We start from the raw sequence: 22,270 nt of genomic DNA on the forward strand, positions 1-22,270 counted from the left end.
TTGATCTTAGAGTAGGATAATAGGTCGGCACAACATCGTGGGCCGAAGGACCTGTACTGTGCTGTACTGTTCCATGTCTTATATTCAAACAAAGCTTTCCCTCCTGCCTACAGTTGCATTGACATTACTTGCTGGGATCTAGGTGGATTATCCATTCTTAGAGGTCAGCCAGACATTCATAATCAGGCCCACCAAGTATCTGGTACTGGCTAGTGTCTTGAACCGTCATCTCGGTTAACTACCCTTGAGTTTCTCTTTTCTTGTCTTTCCTCTTGACTCTCTTTTCCCAGCTGTGTATTTACATTAAACCTTGTTGTATCTCTTAAGTTTCTTTAGACTGATTAAAAGTCATTGACCCAAATGTTTTTGCAAAATATTGTTTATTTTATGACTGCTTCATTTGGAATGTTTAACTGAAGGGAATTGTGGTTCATTTACAAGTAGATACCAGGCAAGCAGTTTGACAACTCAGAGGCACTGGAATGGTTAAAACAACTGTTTTAACATTCAGTTTTGCCAATGTCTGCGTGACAGCCGACTCCACATCCTTGCATGATATTGCCAAAGGGTTGCATATAGATAAGAAAGATCAGGAACAAGGACTCTCTTTGGGAGACTGCAGATAATGATGAAAAAGTGTAAAAAGAAGCAATTGCTACATATACCCTGACTACAATCATCTGGGGTGATTTGAACTCACCAAGGGCAATCCCACTGAAGTGCACAATGGAGAAGATTGTGGACTCAACCATGTCAAAGATTTCAGAGATAATACTCCTGGGTTACTGTCACAGAGGATGCCACTTAGAACTTTTATGTGGGCATTTTCAATGCTGTGGCAGGACAGAAACCTGACTTAAAAGTTTAAAATATGAAGTTGCAGGAAAAAGATGCACAAGTTGAGAAGATGATAACGCATTCACAAGTTTTAGAGAGGAAGGCGAGATTGGACACTAGCCAGTTGCAAAACCCCATGGAGCCAGAGGTGAATTTTTTTGAGAAGGGGTTTGGTGGTGTCAGATTTGAAAGAGAGGTCAACTACACCTAAGGAGAACTAAGTGATCACAATATCAACTAAAGTATCAACCAGGAAGGGAAGTTGGGAAATAAGAAATATAGTGAGAATGGCATCAAAAGAACAAATCATGGGCTTTATGGACAAGGTAAGATTTGAAAAGCCATGACAGCAATTAGGATAGAAATTGAAGATGACACAGGTTCAAGAATCCAGGCAAAGAAAGTCCAAGGAAGGGACTAGGCAGAGGCAGCTGAAATGGTGATCTTAACCTTCCTGGTAAAGAATTCTTATTGGAGGTGTTCGGGGTGAGTGGAGAAGATGGTTTTAAAGAGACTGTTGAAAACAAGTTGTAAAGAATTTGGGGTCAATCTTTGTTTTCCACCATGATTCTGAATTAGTGCCTAGTTCTGGTCAAGGAGAGTGAGCCCTTGCATTGATGGGCTTGAATTTCTTTTATGCTTTTAAATCCAATTTGACATCCTCAGACGGCATGAGAAATACCATCTGTCATGAAGCTCTGAAAGCCAGATGTAACGGAAATACAAATCTGCCTTTTTGTTAAACTGGGGTCCCATCTCTCAGTTAATCATAAAAGATCCCATGGCACTAGTTCAAAAGAACTGAAGGGATTTCTCCCCAATGCCCAGGACGACACCACAAAAAACATTATATCTGGTCATTTTCATATCGCTGCTCAATGGAACTTGCTGTATGGAATTTGGTTTGCACAGTTCTGCCTTGCCACTGTGGCTGCACTTAAAAACTTAAAAGAAAATTGTGCATTCAGGGTGTGAATGGCTCTATATAAATGAAAGTCTTTCTTTCTACAGGCTCACTGACCTTTTCTTCCATCAGCAGATATTGTTGGTTAAAATGTTATTACGTTAAAATATCATTACATAATCAAAATGAACAATCGTTGACACTTTCTACACCTTTGTAACTCACTAAAAGAAGGAGAATGGATTTCTTACCTTTACATTGTAACCCCTGTTTCATCAGACCCCACAGCAAAGAGCCACAGTGATCACAGAATGTGGGCACTTTGAAATTATGAATGCTAAACTTATGAGGCATGTTAACACTGAAGCGCTGGGAGCCCACCTGCACAGAAAAAGATGCATATGAGCCAATGTTTCTGAATTGGTTTCAGACACTTGCACAAAAAAACAGACATGGGAAGCACTGGGCTAAAACAGAATTATGCTTTCCAGAGTCAATGACTGATAGTATAAGAGCAACTGAAGTAATGGAAAAAGATACACTCTGATGCACCTTTAGTTAACTTGGCTTGAATTTTATGCAACATCAATAGGTTCACTACTCAGCTATTTTTATTCTATCATTTACTGCATCAAATAGACCAAGGCCAAAACAAGTTAGTGAGACCAACATGGCTTCTAAACCAATAATGTCATCATGCTGTTGACAATGTAGCAAAAATCTATTCCTCTTGTTCCCAACCTCACCAAAATGTGGCTGTTCTCCATTCGATCTCGTTACAACAACAATATTTATTTACATGGTACACTTATTGTGTGATAAGACATCCCCAGGTATTTCCAAGGAGCATTAGTAAACAAAATATAACACTGAGCCCCATAATAATATGTGGATAAATGGCCAAAAGCTGAATCAAAGAGGGTATTTTTAAGGAGCACTACATGGGAAAAAATAGAGGTAGGAAAACAGAGAGGTTTTTGGAGGAATTTCCTGCACTTAGCTCACGGGCATCTGAAGGTTTTTTTTACAAATTTAGTGCGATCAGAATTGGGAATAGTCAAGAAACCTGAATTAGAGGAGCTCAGATATCTGGAAATATTATGTCAGCAGAAGACATTACAGAGATTGGAGGAGAGATACCACAGAAAAATTTGAAAAAATGGATGAGAATTTAAAAATTGAACGGGGTGCTTAGCCAGAAGCCAATGCAAGGCAGGAAGCATAAGACTGACAGATTAAAAGAAGTAGTGGGTTAGAATACGTACTTACTTTGGGCCACCATCAAACTTACAAAGAATAGAAAATGGGCAGCCGACCAGGAGGGTATTTGATCAGTTAAAGCAAGAGGAAACAAAGGCATGGATGAGGGTTTCAGCAGCAGTTGAGCTGAGAGGGAGGTGAAATTAGGAAATATAAAAAAGGTGAAAGTAGGCATCACGATGGTGTGGATATGTGGTTGAAAGCTCAACTCATGGTTGAATATGGCACCAAAGTTGTAAACAATCTGGTTCTGCCCCAAGACAGTTTCATGAAGAGGGCTGGAGTCAGTGGCTTGGGAATAGTGTTTTTGGCAAGGATCAAGGACAGTGGTTTCGATCTCCCAAAACATTTAGTTGGTGAAAACTTATGCTAATCCAGTACTGGATGTTAGAAAAGCAGTTGGACGAGTTCAGTGCAGCAAGGGGAGTGTTCGTGGTGAGGGAGAGTACGTGTCTCACCATACATGAGGAAATCGACCTGTTTTCAGATGACATCACCAAGGGTGTAGCATGTAGATGGGAAAGAGAAAATGAGTCTAATAAAGATTCTTTGGAGGTAGCAGAGGTAACAGGACAGGAGCAGAAATAGAAGTCATTGCAGATCATTTACAGGGTATGGTATAAGGGTAGCAATAGCACAAGGCAGACCCACCCAAACAGAAAATGGTTTGGAGGTGTTGGAGAAGGATTGCATGATCAACTGTGTCAAAGGCTACAGACAGGTTGAGAAAGATGAGAGCTTAATAGGAAACAATGTTCAATGTGATTTGGACAAGTTATGTTCGGCATCAAATACATGGCAAATGCATCATGATATGGATAAATGTGAGGTTATCCACTTTGGTAGCAAAAACCAGGCAGGAATATTATCATTAGAATCGTGACAGCTTGGGAAAGGAGGGGGGTGCGGGGTGCAATGAGATCTAGGTATCCTCATACACCAGGCACTAAAGGTAAACATGCAGGTGCAGCAGGTGGTGACAAAGGCGAATGGTATGCTGACCTTCTTGACAAGAGGATTCAAGTACAGGAGCAGGAATATCTTGCTGAAATTGTGCAGGGTAAGATGACATCTGGAGTATTGTGTGCAGTTTGGTCTCCTTATCTGAGGAAGGATGCTCTGGCTATTAGGGAAGTCAAAGAAGGTTTACCCGGACTGATTCCTGCGATGGCAGGACTAATGTTCAGGGAGAAACTGAATCAGTTTGGACTATATTCACTAGAGTGTAAAAGAAGAAGGGGGAATCTCATAGAAACCTATAAAAGTCTAACAGGATAAGATGGATAGATGCAGGAAGAGTGGTCCCAATATCAGGGGAGTCCTGAACTAGGGTTCAAAGTCTAAGGACAAGGGGTAGTAGGCCTTGTAGGAAAGAGATGAGGAAGAATTTCTTTACTCAGAGAGTGGTGAATTCTCTGCCACAAGTCACTAATGAATTTCATGAAAGATTTGGATATTGTTCTTAGCACTAAAGGGATCAAAGGAAAAGGGAGAAAGCAGGAACAAGGTTCTGAGTTGGATGATCATATTGAATGGTGGAGCAGGCTCAAAGAGTGGTCTACCTCCTGCTCCTATATTCAACATTTCTATGTAATTGCAGAATTCAAAATATATACCTCATCCTGGGCTTCTTGCTTCTTCAAACCAGCACACTTGGTTATGATAAGTTCATGACATCGCTTATGCACTACACAGGTACAGACTGTAAGTTCAAATAAATAAAATGTTTTAGTTCAGTGTCAGATTTAAACTTCATCGAGTACTAATCAAGGTGAGAAAGTGAAAATGCAACAACATAAAACCAAAAATAAGCAATTCAATCCACCAACTAAAATTGTCACGAAAGGTTCAATACACTTGCTCTCTTTTCAGTATTTTTTATTTTTAATATCTAAATAAATAGACAAACTTAATCAGCATTATTATTATTCTGTGGACAAAATTGCAACTATCTCTGGATATGTCTAATGGAATTTGGTCCATCAAGAACGGAAGGTTTGCACTGTGAAATTTGGCATTTTCTAGATTACTTAAAGGAGCAAATGTCATGAGTGGGTCAATGCAGCCCAAGTTGTATCCTTGATGTTCTAACACCTGGTTTATTATTCCTAGTTTAGCCATGATCATTCAAATCTGATTCACTTTGTCTTTTTTTTTCAACGTGATGTTATTTTATTGACAGTGTTCCTTCATCATTTCAATTTGTTAAATTGAAGTACAGTACATGTATATAATTACAATTTTGTTCAATATTCCCAAAAATTTCAAAATCCATCAAATGTTACGCACCCTGAGCAAGATGAGAGTCAAATAATCTATGTTTTTGTTTGTCTGCTCATTGGCACTGAAGGATGGTGCACAGCACTATGCACAAGCGGTAGTTATGTTCAATATTCCCAATAGAACATAGAACAGTACAATGATACAATGGTAGCCAAAGTGTAAAGTTAGAGAGGTCTGCTGCTATGTCAGTTCATTTATAAAGCTGGAGAATTAATGTTTTATTAACATTGGTCAACATCTCAGATTTAGGATCAATTTCCAACATCTGTTGTATATACAAAGCCAAAAGCAAAAATGTGAAATGTGTCTGCCAACATAATCTTTGCTAACTAGTCTCTGGATTTCTTGATTCTCTGTAAACAATAACACACACTCTTTTCTCTTAAGAAGTATCGCATATGCTAATTGGACACTTGTATGAGAGTACTGAAAGCTGAATAAACTGTTTTCGACTAACCTACTTTTTAATTCATTAAAAAGGCTTAAAAAACAAGCCTGTCATTGAAAAATTGGATGACTGACAAGACTTTTGTAAATAGATACATTCAATAACAGATCCTCTCTGCCCAGTGTGACAGTGACTGTAATCCATTAATCTTATTAATGTCAAGTGGTTAATTTGCTCTCAAATACAGAATTCATCTATTTTTAAAAATATTTTTAACAATCAAAAATAAGTTGCCTTTTACTGTAGTTTGTATTTTAAATAACTTTTATGCTTTTAAGAGCTTACATCTGCATAGATTTTAGAAATATTTGTAGGATTTCATTGTATGATTATATTGTATTCTGTGGCTATCATTAGTGTTGCACGATCACATTAGACCGATTGAGCTGATTCTTAACAGCAGTGATAAGTAGCTAGTTGCATTTTGAAGATTTCCACAAATATTTCAACCTTGAACTCATCTCAACATCAAACAGTTGATGCCTACCTTATGTTATGTGTTACATCTAGATTTCCCCTCAGGGAAGAGCATCCAACAGCAGTAAGAATGCTGATTTTTCCCCTCAGAAAAATGAGAGGCGGTTCATGACCATCTCTACCAACAGACCACTTCAGGGGGTTACTTTTTTGCCGGCAGACCCAAAATGTTAGGCCTTCACAAACTGCACAAAACAGTTAAGAATTTCCTTCATGACAGCAGATCTTATCAATTAATGCTTCTGGAAGAGCTGCAATTTTAAAATGTTTACGCTCACTTTCTGCTTAAAGCAAATTGAGAAATAATTTACTCATGATAAAATACATTCTCAATTATTAAACAATTTGCATTAGCCATTAAGTGGAGATGCCAGTGTTGGACTGGGGTTCACAAAGTCAGAAGTCACATGACACCAGGTTACAGTCCAACGGGTTTATTTGAAATCACAAGCTTTCGGAGCACTGCTGCATCATCAGGTGAAGTGGAGGGAAGTGCACAGGCACAGAGTTTGTAGGCGGAAAGATAATGGCAAGGTAATTCCAGGTGATTAAGAGTGTCAACAGCTAAGTACAAATAGTGTGAGTGGAGTTTCAACAGGCTCGATAACAAGTGAAGGGATGACCTACGATCCAATCATACAGGCAGAGAGATAATTACAAAAAATCAAAAATAAGATGGTGCTAGAGACAAATCAAATGGCTGGAATAGCATGAGTAGGTATTAGAGTTGTTCAAATACCTTCTCATGCTATTCCAGCCATTTGGTTTGTCTCCAGCATCATCTTATTTTTGATTATTTGTAATTATCTCTCTGCCTTAATTAGTCCGTTCATAGGTCATCCCTTCACTTGTTATTCAGCTGTCGACACTTTACTCACACCGTTGGACACTTTTGATCACCTGCAAAGACTTGTTATTCAGCCTGTCGACACTGCATTCACACTAATTGTACTTATTGGTTGACATTCTTAATAACCTGGAATTATCTTGCAATTATCTCTCCACCTATAAAGTCTTTACCTGCACACTTCCATCCACTTTACCTGACAAAGGAGCACTGCTTTGAAAGCTTGTGATTTCAAATAAACCTGATGGACTATAACCTGGTGTCAAGTGACTTCTGAATTTGCATTAGCAACATCTTACAAGATCCCACAACAAGAGGTGGAGAATTGTACTATTCAGATAAGCGGAACACACATGCTCAAAACATATACGAATGATGTCTCCAAGTCATTTTGCTGGTTTTGTGAAGAGGTCCTTCAGGCATTTGAGCTAAAAGCACAAAACACATCAGACACATTCATAACAGTCATTTAATTCATGTTCTTTTGGCGAAAGTAAACAAATCTATTGAGGCTTTCAACACTGTGCAGACTGATTCATGCATTAATAAAATACAGTTGCTACATGATTCCTTGTTGAAATGACATGGTGACGAATTTCACAAATTCAATGCAGCCAACCAGAAATCTATGTTTATCTTTTATTTCAGTGCGCATCTGTTGTGAAGCCACTAGACAGTCCACAGAAAGAGAACAGCAAAATTGCAGAGAACACCAAATATATTAAAACAATAAACCTTAACAAAGATATTTTAAACTCAGTTCTTACCCTGACATTGGTATCCTTGTTTACCTATCACTCCCCTGTAACACAGCACAGAAAAAATAATTGATTGTTGTCATTCACATACTGATTTTCAAAAATACAATCAAAAACACAACTGTAGCACAAACAATAAGATCCATTAAAATTGGTCAGCATTTCAGATTTAGGGTCGATTTCTCATAATCATGAGAATATCGTGCTGCTATTCATAGCTATCATGCTGGTCTGTGATTCTAGTTCAAAGCCAGTAGAGATATCAAAAATGACAACACAAAATCATCAAAAGTAAGTTGCCTTTTTACTGTGGTTGTATTTTAAATAATTTTTATGCTTTTAAGAGCTTACATCTGCATAGTTTTTAGAAACATTTGTATGATTTTATTGTATGGTCCTTCCTGGAGAAGCACACTGGTATGTTAAGGTTACACTGAGAGTAATGCAGATTTTGATTTTAAACAATTCGACTGCCCTTGACCCCAGGGTTCAGTCATTTGGAAAATGTGTGGTACTAGTTGTTTGTGGCTCCTGGGTTCTACATACCAATCAATATGATTACATGGCTTTGTCGCAAGGGGTTATGTCGACAAGGAAGTTCATAGGGGCTGGCAGTATCATTTTAATTAAGACTAACAGACCATGGGACAAAAGAATTAAGATCAGGTGTAGACCGTAAAACTCATGAGCATGCATTCTCATTCAATATGATATGGCCTCAATTCCTTCCTCAGCTCACTACCCCTAAATTCTACCCATCTCATCCTATAGACAATGATAGCATATCCACAACCAAACCAGGTAAGGAATTCCAAAGATTCACAATTTTGTGAATGAATAACTTCCTACTCATCTCTGTTGTAAATGAGAAACACTTTAACCTGAGACTTTGCCCCTTTGTTCTAGATTTTCCAGTTCATGCCCAGCCCTTTTAAAGTTGACACTGAATGTAAGGAACCCATTCATATAATCATCACAGTTCTACTTGTAAATTCAACAATAAAAGTCTTGACCCAGCCAAAATCACGACAAGGCTTCCCTTCCAGACTATTCCCAAACTCGACCTGCTGTAAAGTTCTTTTGTGCAGCAATGAAATAACTAATATTTGCTGTGATCTATGGAAGGATGTTTGTCTGACTTGTCAAATGGTTGACTCAGACTTCAGAGTTTCAGTTTCAGTGTCAATTGTTCAGTAGCTGATATTCTCCTTCATCAAACAAATGCTACTACCTTTCTGGAAGCCAATTCTTCAAGCATTCTGTCAAAGCTCAGGCAAAATTAAGTGCAATGGACTTAAAACAGTGACTAAAAAGCATCTCCCCTGTCATGTTCTGTTTTGCAACACTCGAATAGCCGGTGATGAAGGGGTGGACAAAGAAAACACTTCAAAGTCACTGAAATGCTCCTTGAAGTGCAGTAGTATTAACACTATTGACGAGGCGCAGTCTAATGAATAGTTCAGAGTGACTTGTCTATCAAGATGCCTCATGCTTTGTGTCTAAATGCCTTAATAATGAGGCAGACTGATGGCAGAGAAGGAAAGAAATGCAAGCAAATACTACACTCCAGATCTCACTATCTCGTGGGATGTCCTACCTCATGTGTCCAAAGATATGCAAGCCTAGATTTGGCCTGCGCAAGGCACATTTACCCATGACCTCGAGTAGACATCGTCTTTGAAATGAAAAACAGTCTTTGTCGATGAATAGAAAAAGGATGTTCATGTATTTTTAAACTTATTGATTTACTTGCCCAAAAACATGTCCATAACATGACATTGTTACGGATGCAACATTTCTAAAATGCAGCGACATGGTTGAATGAAATCTGCCAATTAGGTGTGGGATACCTACTGAAACCTTTGAGCTTTAAGTATTCTGTGTATCTCCTGTATATTCTAGGCCATGAATAACCTGCTTCAGAGTAAATGCAAGTTTGAAATGCAGAAGGCATTGTATCTTCTGACATGCTGAAATATGACCTGCATTCTGAAACACATTCTCAATACAATTTTCAGGCATGTCCTCTGCTCTCAACTGAAAAGACAGAGGCACAACAACAATCTATAATGGGTGTTTTAACCTTTGCTCCAACTGGAAAAGGTTCACCATCCCACAAAATCATTTCAATCATCTTCACATCTGCCAACTGTGACATGTGTGCACTTTATTACTCTCTCCCGTTATTCCGCAGGCATTCACTTAGCTACATGTCTCTTTACCCCCAAAGTTAGCAGCAGAATCTTCAGCATTCTGGGGTCCTAATCTGGAACTTGCTTCCCAATTTCAACCCCTCTCTCCCTCCTAAAATAACCTTCCTCAGAACCTGCATCCTCAACGAGCATTATGGTCTCAGTTCTCAATCTCTTGGGTTTCTTAGTTTAAATCCACGTGAATTAAAAATGTAACATAATGGAATTTGTTTCCATTGTTGGTGTGCGATTATGGTACACATGAGATCAAGTGATTTAGCACAAACTAACAACTGAAACAGGGATCAGCCAGTCTACTTGACCTTATAGTGTGGAATGCCCTTATGTAATAGTCATTTGAAACAAAATCCTAATTAAATGTTGAGAAGGTGTGACAACACTTCAGCTCATTTTTTTAGCAAACATGAAATATGTCCCAACAGCATTAATCAGAGGAGAATTTGCTTCTGCTATTCACAGTTGCTCAGTGTTACTTTACAATACCATTACTAACATTAAAATCTGCATTTATTGTATTAAATAAAGTTACAAAGTGAGGAAGTTAATTATTATGTGGTTAATTAAAGAATTAAACAATTCGTAGGATCATAGAGATGTACAGCATGGAAACAGACCCTTCAGTCCAACTTGTCCATGCCGATCAGATATCCTGACTTAATCTAGTCCCATTTGCCAGCATTTGGCCCATATCCCTCTAAATCCTTCTTCTTCATGTACCCATCCAGATGCCTTTTAAATGTCGTAGTTGTACCAGCTTCCACCACGTCCTCTGGCAGCTCATTCCGTACACGCGTCACCCTCTGCTTGAAAATGTTCACCTTAGGTCCATTTTCCCCTCTCATCTTAAACCTATGCCCTCTGATTTTGGACTCTCCTACCCCGAAGAAAAGACCTTGGCTATTCACCCTATCCAGGCCCCTCATGATTTATAAACCTCTATAAGGTCATCGCTCAGCCTCCAACACTCCAGGGAAAATAGCCCCAGTCTATTCAGCTTCTCCCTATAGCTCAAAACCTCCAACCCTGGCAAGGTGCTTGTAAATCTTTTCTAAACCCTTTCAAGTTTCACAACATCTTTCCTATGGCAGGGAGACCAAATTGAACACAATATTCTAAAAGTGGCCTAACTAATGTCCTGTACAGCCGCAACATGACCTCCCAGCTCCTATACTCAATGCACTGACCAATAAAGGCAAGCATACCAAATGTCTTCTTTGTTACCCTGTCTACCTGCAATTCCACTTTCAAGTAACTATGAACGTGTACTCCAAGGTCCCTTTGTTCAGCAACATTCCCCAGGACCTAACCACTAAGTGTATAAGTCCTGCCCTGATTTACCCTACCAAAATGCAGCACCTCACATTTATCTAAATTAAACTCCATCTGTTACTCCTCGGCCCATCTGATCAAAGTCTCATTGCACTCTGAGATAACCTTCTTCACTGTCCACCACACCACTAGTTTGGTGTCATCTGCAAATATACTCACCATACCTCCTATATTCACATTCAAAGGTAATCAATTATGTTTACATCTTCTTTAAGCTACTGGCACTTCAGATTTGAACTTGTACAAATTCTTCCACCAGGTTAAATTTGTATGCTTGAAGGCAACCACAGTTTTCTAGTGCATAGTGCTGGAATTTAATACGCCCATGTCCGAGTTAATTGCTACTGCACTGGTTAAAGAATCACAACCAGCCTCTCGGAGCAATGAAGGATGGGAATAATGCAGACTTATCAGTGCTTTGCGCATCATGAGAAAAAATAAGAAAGATTAAGAACATGTGGATAATTTGCTTTGTTGGTTTTCTTCTGAAAAGTTTATTGTCTTCATTGCTAAAATGTCCTACTTGGGTTACAATTCCAAACCATATTATGAGCGACAACATCAAGGATGACATATATTTTATTAGATTAAATAAATTGTCAATATTTTTGCAGCTCTCTCACGGGCCCACAAGAAGCTGGACAGAGATCTACTTCAGGAAGACCATAGTTACGAGCTGGGTCTACAGAATTGACCTTTCATTTGCTGTTGACACAAAGACAGCTAGGAAAGTATGGTGTGAAGAGGATATAAAGAGGATGCAAACCGACTAAGATAAATTGAGTGAACGGGCAAGAATCTGGGAAATGGAGTACAAGGTGGAAAAATATGAAGTTGTTCACTCTGGCTGCAGGAACAAAAACCATATTATTTAAATGGAGAATGACTGCAGAATTCCAATGTGCAGGAGGATATAGGTGTTCTAGTGCATAGATTTCAAGAATTAGTACGTAGGCACAGCATATTATTAAGGAGGCTCATGGAACACCATTCTTTACTATGAGAGGAACTGAACATAAAAGTAAGGATCTTATGCTTCGGTTTATACGGGGAATGCCAGGGTCACATTTTGAGTATTACTTCCAGTTTTGCTTTTCTTATTTAAGGAAGGATGTCAATGCATTAGAGGCAGTTCAGAGAATGTTTACTGGATTGAGGCCTGAAATGAGCACATTGTTTTATGAGGAAAGTTTGAGCAGATTGGATTTGTTTCCACTGGAATTAGGGGTAACTTATTGGAAGTGTATAAGACCCTGAATGGTCTTGACAAGGTCGACATGGAAAGGATGTTTCCTCTTGTGGGTCAGGCCAGAACTATGGGTTCAAAAGTTAGGGGCTGCCCTTTGAGGACAAAGATGAGGAGAAATATTTTCTATCGGAGGGTTGTGAGACCTCTGAGTGTCAGGAAGCAGTGGAGGTGCCTGTATATTGTTATAGCAGTGAATGCATATTATTAAGGTAGAGGTAAATAGATTCTTGGTAAGCAAGGGAATTAAAGGTTAGTGGGGAACAGATGGGAATATGGAATCTGAAACAAACAGATCATTCATGATCTTACTGAATGGAGATGCAGGCTCCTAATTCGCACGTTTGCATATTCCATTATCATCAACAACACTTTGCTTCACACACCTTGCCTCTGCAATAGCAAGTAACCTATCCCACAAAGGATAGACAAGAGCGCCTTTCTGCTTTTACTATAATTGGAAACCAAGACCCACAGCAATGAGGCACATTTTTTACATCACCTTTTCAACTCCAGCAACCCTAGTGGCTTCTGCCAAACATTTTCCCCAGTCTGCAGACCCAAATGCAGCCGTTTCAACTCCCCTTCCAACCCAATAGCGAATTTCCTGTCCTTGCAGACACTTTCTCCAGACATGGATGGACTGATGTGGGATTTTTCCCAATTCCCACCACCCACCTCAAGAATAAACAGCCGGGTTGGTGAATCAATGCCTCATTTGCCAGCTCAAGTGGATCCAGTAAGCACTACTGGAAAGTAGAGTAGGGGAGTTATCCCTGGAGCCCCAGTCAATATCTATCTCCCAAACGATATCAGAAAACACAGATCATCTAATCACTGCCACAGAGCTGCTTTTGAGAAGTTGCTCTATATAAATTGGCTATTGACTCTCACATATGATTCGTGACTGTATTTCAAAATGTACTTCATTAGCTGTAGAGTGTTTTGGGATGCACTGTGTACTTCAAAAATCCAAATAAATGCAGGTCTTTCTTTAGAGTCATATAGCATGGAAATAGATCTTTCAGTCTATCTAGTCCACGCTGACCATGTTCCCAAACTAAACTAGTTCCACTTGCCTGCATTGAGCCCATATCCCTCCAAACCTTTCCTATTCATGTTCTTATCCCATATAACTTCAAAATGCTGTAACTGTACCTGCATCCACCACTTCCTCTGGCAGTTCATTCCACACACTAACCACACTCCGTGTAAAAAAGTTGACCCTGATTGTTCTCTTTAAAACTTTCTCCTCTCACCTTAAAAATACCTTTGAACTCATCCACCCTAGGGAAAAGAGCCTTGCTATTCACCTTATCTATGCCCCTCGTGATTTTATAAACCTCAACAAGGGTACCTCTCAACATCCTACACTCCAGTGAAAGTAGTCCCAACCTATCCAGTCTATTTTTATAACGCAAACCCTCAATTTCCAGCAATATCCTGGTAAATCTTGTCTGAACCCTCTCCAATTTAGTAATATCCTTTCTTTAGCAGGGCGGCCAGAACTGCACACAATACTCCAGAACAGGCTTCACCAATGGGGGATAAAAAGCTGAGCAAGATATGGGATAAAATGCAGAGAGAGGAACTTGGGGTTTGTGTGCTGTTTCAGGTATGCATAACTGTACCCACATGGTGCTTTCAACACATAATTCCTATCAGGTCCATGATCTGATACCAATTTTCACAGCAAATGAGCTCTTTAATGGCTGTAATGTCTCCTCTGGTGCACTGTATGCATGTTTGAGAACTCTAACAAGATACAGTGCATCCTACAAAGGGCAGCAGTTGGTGACCGTATCTACTGTGCAACTGGTGTAAAAGGTATCACATTAATGAAGTCAAGGAAGGGGCTTTAAGATTCTTTACATAAGTTCTGTAAGGAGAGTTGGTTACACATAGTGCAATATTTCAACTGTGTGCCCTCTTTACTACCCAATAATTGTGGCAGGTTCGCTTTGGAGTTCTTTGGAGTTCTATGGCACTGGCCTGCAAGACTAGTGTTGAGATAGTTAGCATGCAGCCTCCTTCTGTATGACACAAAAAGCATTTTTTTCAGCATTTTCTTCCATGCTGACCCAATAGTATGTTTCTCCTGCATTCACTCTTGCTGAATGGGTTTGGAGGTCAGTTTCAAAGGCTTTTGGAGCTCTTCTGTTTATCATTCCACTGCCTTTGTCCTTTTTCCAGCTGTCTTGCCAAATGCTTTGATGGAAACATTCTTGAAAAGTGGGCAGTTGACACATAACAGTGAGCAGCTTTGTGATCAAAGGCATTTCCTGCATACCTGCTGCTACAATCTGCCAGGCTTGACTTTTTAAAGGTTGCATCCTGATTTCCAGGCACTCCCAGCTCATTACCTGCATTTTTACATGTGGTTTATTTTGGAGATCCTCCACGAGATGTGAATACACGATGGCATTTGAAGTTTAACTCTGTCGAGCATCAGTGGGCATAGCTCTTGACACATGGGTACAGATTCACTACATGGAGTTTCACAGCTGAATTTTCAGCTGAATCTTTTGTATGAATGACTTTATTATCATATTTTTAAAATACTAAAAAAGCATAAATTATTAATAAATTTATACGTGGCTGCAGTCTTGCAATAATTTCCCTTGAAGTAACATTCCTCCATTTTAACACCAGGTGGACTACAGTCACACAAATAAATTAGGATTAAAAATACTGCTATAGGCAGCCCTCTAGGTTACACAGCCATGGAGCGATTAAACATTACACCTTTCTCTCACCTATGAATAAAACCAAAATCTTCTAATGTGTAATAATGAATACAATAATCGTCAATGTACAATATGTCATGACAAATATAACAGCAGGTCCTCATGCTTTCCCTGACCTGTTCCATTTTCTTCGCATAATTATCTCATTTATATGCATTATCATTCAGTAAGTTGTTCATAAAAGTAAAATTCACTAATGAAACAAACTTTTAAGTCTTCCTTTTTTGCCAAATTGTGTCAGTAATGTAGAAAAGTGTAATGGATAGATATCAGAGCAAGCACTAAGGATCGGGACACTCTGATGGCTTTCCGGAATGTATTTATATTTTTCAGTTGGATTCTCTCCATTCAACTGCAAACTCACACTTCTTTATCAATGTAATAATTCCTCATTTGTCTTTTTTTTTGCCTTTAACAACTCTCTTGCTCTTACCAAATAAAGTCCCGGCAATGTGAACAATATGTTGGTTGTCTAAGGTAGGTGGCCATAAACTTGTGCCCGTTGACCTGATGGACTCTGCGCCGTACAGCTCCTTGTCTCTTCCTGGGCCGCATTCGTTCTCTGAACACACGTTCTTCATTCTCCTTTGGTGCTGCAGAAACCAAGAAAACAATTATTGAAACAAATCTGAAGTAACACGAAATTGGTTAGAAATTCAACTCATGGATGCCAATTATTATGGCATAAAATCAATGTCAGCCTTTTGAATATTGTCCTGATTTGCTGTGTTCAAACAAAGTCTAATAGCATATTGTTCTCAGTGACTTTTCAAAGACCAACACTCAACCCAAAACAGGCACAACTTGCAAGAGTCAGTCTGGGCAGGAATAAGAAATAGCATAGGAGAGAAGTCCCTAGTGGGAGTAATCTATAGGCTCTCCAACAGTAGCTCCACGGTGGGGTGCAGGATATACTGGGGGGATTGTAAGAATGGTACAGCAAAAATCATAGGTGATTTTAATATGCTTACAGACTGGGTCAATCAAATTGACAAAGGTAGTCTCAAAGGAGAGTTCATTGAATGTACTAAAGATTGCAATATGTCGTGGAACCGACCAGGGAGCAGGCTATTCTGAATTTGCTCTCATGTAATGAGGTGGAATTGATTCATGATCTCATGGTCAAGGTTCCTTGAGGGAAGAGTAATCATAGCGTACTGGAATTTCAAACTCAGTAGGAAGGTTGAGAGATAGGACAGTCGATCAGTCGTGACAGATATTTAAGGAGATATTCAATTCCTCCCAACTAAAACATATTCCAGAGAGGAAAAAAGATTATACAAGGGGGAAAGAACATCCATAGCTAAGCATGGATGTTAAAGATAACATAAAGGCAAAAACTGAGGCATACAATATCACAAAGGCCAATGGCAAGCGAGAAGATCAGAAAACTTTAAAAATCAAAGGATTACCAAAAATGTAATAAAAAGAGCAACAATAATAATGAAAGAAAACCAGCACAAATAAAACAAAAGCAAAAAGCTTCTATGAGTATATAAAAGGGAACAGAATAGCTGAAGTGAATGATGATCCTTTCAAGGATGAGACTGATAAGCTAATTGGGGAAGCACAGAAATGGTAGAGACCATAAATCAATATCTTGCCTCCATTTTCACAGTGGAAGATACTAGTATCATCCCAATGTAACAGAATGCAGAGTTTATAGAAGAAGGAACTTAGAACAATCATCATCACTAGGGAAAATATAGTGAGAAAACTATTGGGATTGGAAGTAGACAAGTGTTCTGGTGGCCTACAACCTAGGGTATTAAAGAAAGTGGCAGCAGAGACAGTGGATCCATTGATTATAAATTACAAATTTCCTTTGATACAGGAAAGGTTCCAAAAAAGGAGGTAGGCAGCAAGTACAAAAGCATAGATCAATTCATTTAACATCTGTCATTAGGGAATTGCTGGAAGCAATTATAAAGGAAGTAGCAAAAGGACAATTCAAAGCACAATCCAGCATCAGTATGGTTTTATGAAGGGTAAATCATATTTGACTAATTTGTTAGAGTTCTTTGAAGGTGTAACAAGCAAAATGGATAGTGGGGAACCAATAGATGTAGTACATCTGGATTTCCAGAAAGCATTGATAAGGTGCCATACAAAAGGTTAATACACAAAGTAGGAATAAATGGGTCTAAGAAAAATTTATTAGACTTAAGACCATAAGATATAGGAGCAGAATTAGGCTTTTTGGTCCATCGAGTCTGCTCCACCATTCAATCATGGCTGATACGTTTCTCAAGCCCATTCTCCTGCCTTCTCCCTGTAACTCCTTGATCCCTCACTAAACAAGAACCTAGCCATCTCTGTCTTAAATACACTCAATGACTTGGCCGCCATAGTCTTCTGCGGCAATGTGTTCCACAGGATAACCACCTCTGGCTGAAAAACCTCTTCCTCATCTCAGCCTAAAGGGCCATCCCTTCACTCCGAGGCAGGGTCCTCAGGTCCTGGTCTCTCCTATGAGTGGAAACATCTTCACCATGTCCATTCTATCCAGGCCTCTTAGTATTTTGTACGTTTCAATCAGACTCCTCCCCATTACAATCTAAACTCTATCGAGTACAGACCCAGAGTCCTCAACCGCTCCTCATAATGACAAATTCTTCATTCCTGGGATCATTCTTGTAAACCTCGTCTGGACCCTCTCCAACGCCAGCACATCCTTCCTTAAGATACGGGGCCCAAAACTGCTCAAAATATTCCAAATCTGGTCTGACCAAACATTTGTACAGCTTCAGAAGTACATCTCTGCTCTTGCATCCTAGCCTTCCTGCAATAAATGCTAACATTGCATTTACCTTCCTAACTGCCAACTGAAGCTACATGTTAACATTAAGAGAATCGTGAACTTGTACTCCCAAGTCACCCTTTGTGCATCAGATTTTCGATGCCTTTCCCCATTTAGAAAATAGGCTATACCTCTATTCCTCCACTTTCCCATTCTGCATTTCAACTTCCACTTCTTTTCCAATTGTCCTAGACGTCCCAGTGCATCTGCAGCCACCCAGCTTCTTCAACACTATCTGTACCTCCACCTATCTTTATGTCATCTGCAACCTTAACTCCAATGCCCTCAATTCCTATGTCCAGATCGTGAATGCATAATGTGAATAGCTGTGGTCCCAACAAAGACCCCTTCAGAACTCCAACAGTCACAGCTGCCATCCTGAAAAAGACCCTTTTATCCTGACTCTCTGGCTTTTGCCAGACAGTCAATCCTCTATGCCAGTACCTTTCCTCTAATACCGTGGGCTCTTAAATTATTTAGCACCATCCTGTGTGGTACCTTGTCAAAGGTCTTCTGGAAATCCAAATAGATCACGTCAACTGGCTCTCCCTTGCCTAACTTGCTTCTTATCTCCCCAAAGGATTCTAATGGATTTGTCAGGCATGACCTTCCCTTGACAAAACTGTGCTCACTCAGCCCTATTTTACCAAGTACTTCCAAGTACTCGGCAATCTTATGCTTAATAATGGACTCAATAATGGACAAAAGACTGAGGTCAGGCTAATTCACCTATATAGTCCTGTCTTCTGCTTCTTTCTCTTCTTAAACAGGGGTGTTGCATTAGCCATTTCCCAGTCTTCTGGGACCCTCCCTGATTCCAGCGATTCCTGGAAGATCACCACCAAATGCCGCTACAATCTCCTCAGCAATCTCCTTCAGAACTTGGGGGGCGGGTGGGGGTGTAGTCCATATGGTACAGGTGATTTATCCACCTTCAGACTTTTCTGCTTCTCCAGTACCTTTTCCTTAGTGATGGCCATTACATTCACCTTCGTCCCCCTCTGGGTTAGCTGCCAGTTCTGGCTAGCTGCTTGTGTCTTCCACTGTGAAAACTGCTGTTCCTGTCAGTTTCTCTGTCATTTCTTTGTTCCCCATTATGACTTCTCCAGCTGCATTTTCCAATGGTCCAATATTCACTCTTGTCTCCCTCTTACGTTTTAGATATCTAAAAACTCTTGCAATCTTCTTTTATATTACTAGCTAGCTTTATTTAATCTTTTCCCTTTTAACGCATTTTCAGTTATCCTCTGCAGGTTTTTACAAGCTTCCCAGTAATCTTCACCAGATTGTACACTTTATGTTTCACTTTTATGCTGTCCCTGACTTCCCTTGTCAACCCTGGTTGCCTCATCCTCCCCTTAATATGTTTCTTCTTCCTTGGGATGAATTTCTACTGAGTCTCCCAAATTACCCCCAGAAACTCCTGCCATTGCTACTACACTTGTTCTTGTCTTCCCTGGTAGATTCTCCTTTCAATTAACCCTGGCCAGTTCCTCCCTCTTGTCTTTTTCATGACCTTTATTCAATTGTAATACTGTCCCATCTGATTCTAGCTTCTCCCTCTCAAACAGCAGGGTGAAATCTATCATATTATGGTCACTGCCTCTTAGGGGTTTCCTCACCTTAAACTCCCTAATAAAGTCTACCTCATCACATATTACCAAATCCAGAACTGACTGTTCTCAAGTGGGCTCTACTACAAGCTGTTCCAAAAAACTATCTTGTAGATGTTCCACAAATTCATTTTCTTGAGATCCGCTCCTAATCCAATTTGCCCAGTCTATCTGCATATTGAAGTTTCCTGTGACTATTCTAATAGTGCCTTTCTTACATGCCTTTTCTATCACTTGATGTATTTTCTTCCCCAGATCCTGACTACTGCTAGGAGGTCTGTGCACGACTCCCATCAAGTCTTTTTTCCTTTGCGGTTTCTCAACTGTACCCACATGGATTCTACACATTCCAACTCTATTATCACTTCATGCTTTGATTTAATTTCATTTCTTCTGAACAGGGCAGGCCTGCCCACCTCTGCCCATCTGCCTGCGTTATCAGTAGGATGTATATTCTTGGATATGGGCGGTACGGTGGCTCACTGGTTAGCACTGCTGTCTCACAGCACCAGGAACAAGTTCGATTCCAACCTCGGGTGACTGTCTGTGTGAAGTTTGCACGTTCTCCCAGTGTCTGCGTGGGTTTCTTCTGGGGGCTCTGGTTTCCTCCCATAGTTAGGTGGATTGGCCATGCTAAACTGCCCATAGTGTCCAGGGGTGCGCAGGATAGGTGGATTAGCCATGGAAAATGCGGGGTTACAAGGAGAGGATGGGATGTGGGTCTGGGTGGGATGCTCTTCAAAGGGTCAGTGCAGACTCGATGGGCCAATAGGCGTCTATCTGCACTGTAGGGATTCTATGATTTAGTTCCTAGCCCTGATTCCTTTGCAGATACGTCTCTGTGATGCCCAGAACATCATACTTGTCAATCTCAATCTGTGCTACATGCTCGTTTACCTCATTTCGTATACTGTGCATTTAAGTCCAATGTCCTCAGTCCTGTGTTGACTGCCCCTGCCTTTTCATAGGTGTCCCTTTATCCGCTCTGACTGAAGTTAGATTCCTGTCCCATTCCATATTCTCTGTCCGATTACTTGCTCTTGAAACTTTAATGTCTGTGCTGCCCTCTCCCTCTTTAACTTTTTCCATAATTTTCCATGCGATTGAACACACCCTCCCACTAATTAGTTTAAAGCTGAATCCACAGCCTTAGTTATGTTTCTACTGAGGATCGATTAACCAACAGAAAGCAGAAAGTCAGGATTAATGGGTATTTTTCTACTGGCATGACATAACTAGTGGGGTTCCATAGCATTCAGTCCTCAGGCCCCAACTATTTACAATTAATATTAATAACTCAGATGCAGTGATGGAAGGTACGATTTCCAAATTTGCAGATGACACTAAAATAGGTCGGAAAGAAAGTTGCAAAAAGGAAATAAGGAATTTACAAATGGGTTGGGTAAATGGGCCAAAACTTTGCAGATGGAATTTAATGTGGATAACTGTGAGGTTATTCATTTTGGTCAGAAGAATAGAAAGGCAACTTGTTACCTAAATGGAGAGAAACTTCAGAAAGGTTTGGTGCAGAGGGATCTCAGTGTCCTCTTGTATGAAATGAAGAAAGCTATTGTGCAGGTACAGCAGGTCATAAGGAAGTGGAATTTTGGCATTTATTGCTAAATTGAGTACAGTATAAAATTTGGGAAGTGTTGGTACAAGGTATTAGTGAGACTGCACTTGGAGTATTGTGTACAGTTTTGGTCTCCTTACTTGAGGAAGGATGCAGTTGCATTGGAGTCAGTTCAAAACAGCTTCACTAGATTGATTCCAGAGATGAGGAGTTTATTTTACAAAGAGAGGTTAAACAGTTTAGGCATATACTCTGCGGCAGTAGAATGAGAAGAGATCCAATTGAGATATATAGGATGTTACAGGGGATCAACAAAATAAACACAGAGATGATGTTTCCTCTTGAAGGGCAATCTAGCATGAGAGATCATAATAAGAGATAACAAGGTGTGGAGCTGGAGGCGCACTGAAGGCCAAGCAGCATCAGAGGAGCAGGAAAGTTGACATTTCAGGTTGCGACCCTTCTTCAGAAAATGAGAGGTCATAATATTAGGATAAGGGGAAGCAGATTTTAAACAGAGATGAGGAGAAAATATTTCTCTCACAGAGTGCAAACCTGTGGAATTTACTATCCCGGATTGTGGTGGATGCTGGGACATTCAGTAATTTTAAGGAGGAGACAGATTGTTAGTTAATAACGAGTTGAAGGGTTAGGGGTGCAGACAGGAAAGCAGAGTTGAGGCCGAGGTGATATTAGCCACTATCATATTGAATGGTGGAGTAGGCTCGAGGGGCTGGATTGTCTCCTTCTGCTCCTAGCTTTTATGTTCAGGAGACTCAGGAACAAAAGTGCAGAGCTAGCTTTCCCTCACTAGATCAGGCAAAGCACAGCCTAACCAAAAATCAGCCCTTAAAATGGAAGCTGCCGGTTTGCAGAACAAGGCAGAGGAAATGATCATTTTTTAGTCTATTGGACAAAAAAAAAGACACACCATT

The 22,270-nt window shown here is 39.9% G+C and overlaps 1 protein-coding gene across 1 annotated transcript in view; it reads right to left on the reverse strand.

The window, feature by feature from the left end:
- The window catches only part of LOC109930871 (protein kinase C epsilon type), a 229,968-nt gene that overhangs the window by 201,978 nt on the left and 5,720 nt on the right, over nt 1–22,270 (reverse strand). Inside the window, exons 2-5 of the mRNA XM_048601242.1 lie at nt 15,783–15,942; nt 7,824–7,858; nt 4,618–4,703; nt 1,993–2,122 (exon numbers count right to left, since the gene is read on the reverse strand). Of these exons, the coding sequence (XP_048457199.1) occupies nt 1,993–2,122; nt 4,618–4,703; nt 7,824–7,858; nt 15,783–15,942 (411 nt within the window). The remainder of the gene's footprint in view (nt 1–1,992; nt 2,123–4,617; nt 4,704–7,823; nt 7,859–15,782; nt 15,943–22,270) is intronic.

The sequence above is a fragment of the Rhincodon typus genome, chromosome 9 (assembly GCF_021869965.1).
Source record: "Rhincodon typus isolate 14 chromosome 9, sRhiTyp1.1, whole genome shotgun sequence".
Taxonomy (NCBI): domain Eukaryota; kingdom Metazoa; phylum Chordata; class Chondrichthyes; order Orectolobiformes; family Rhincodontidae; genus Rhincodon; species Rhincodon typus.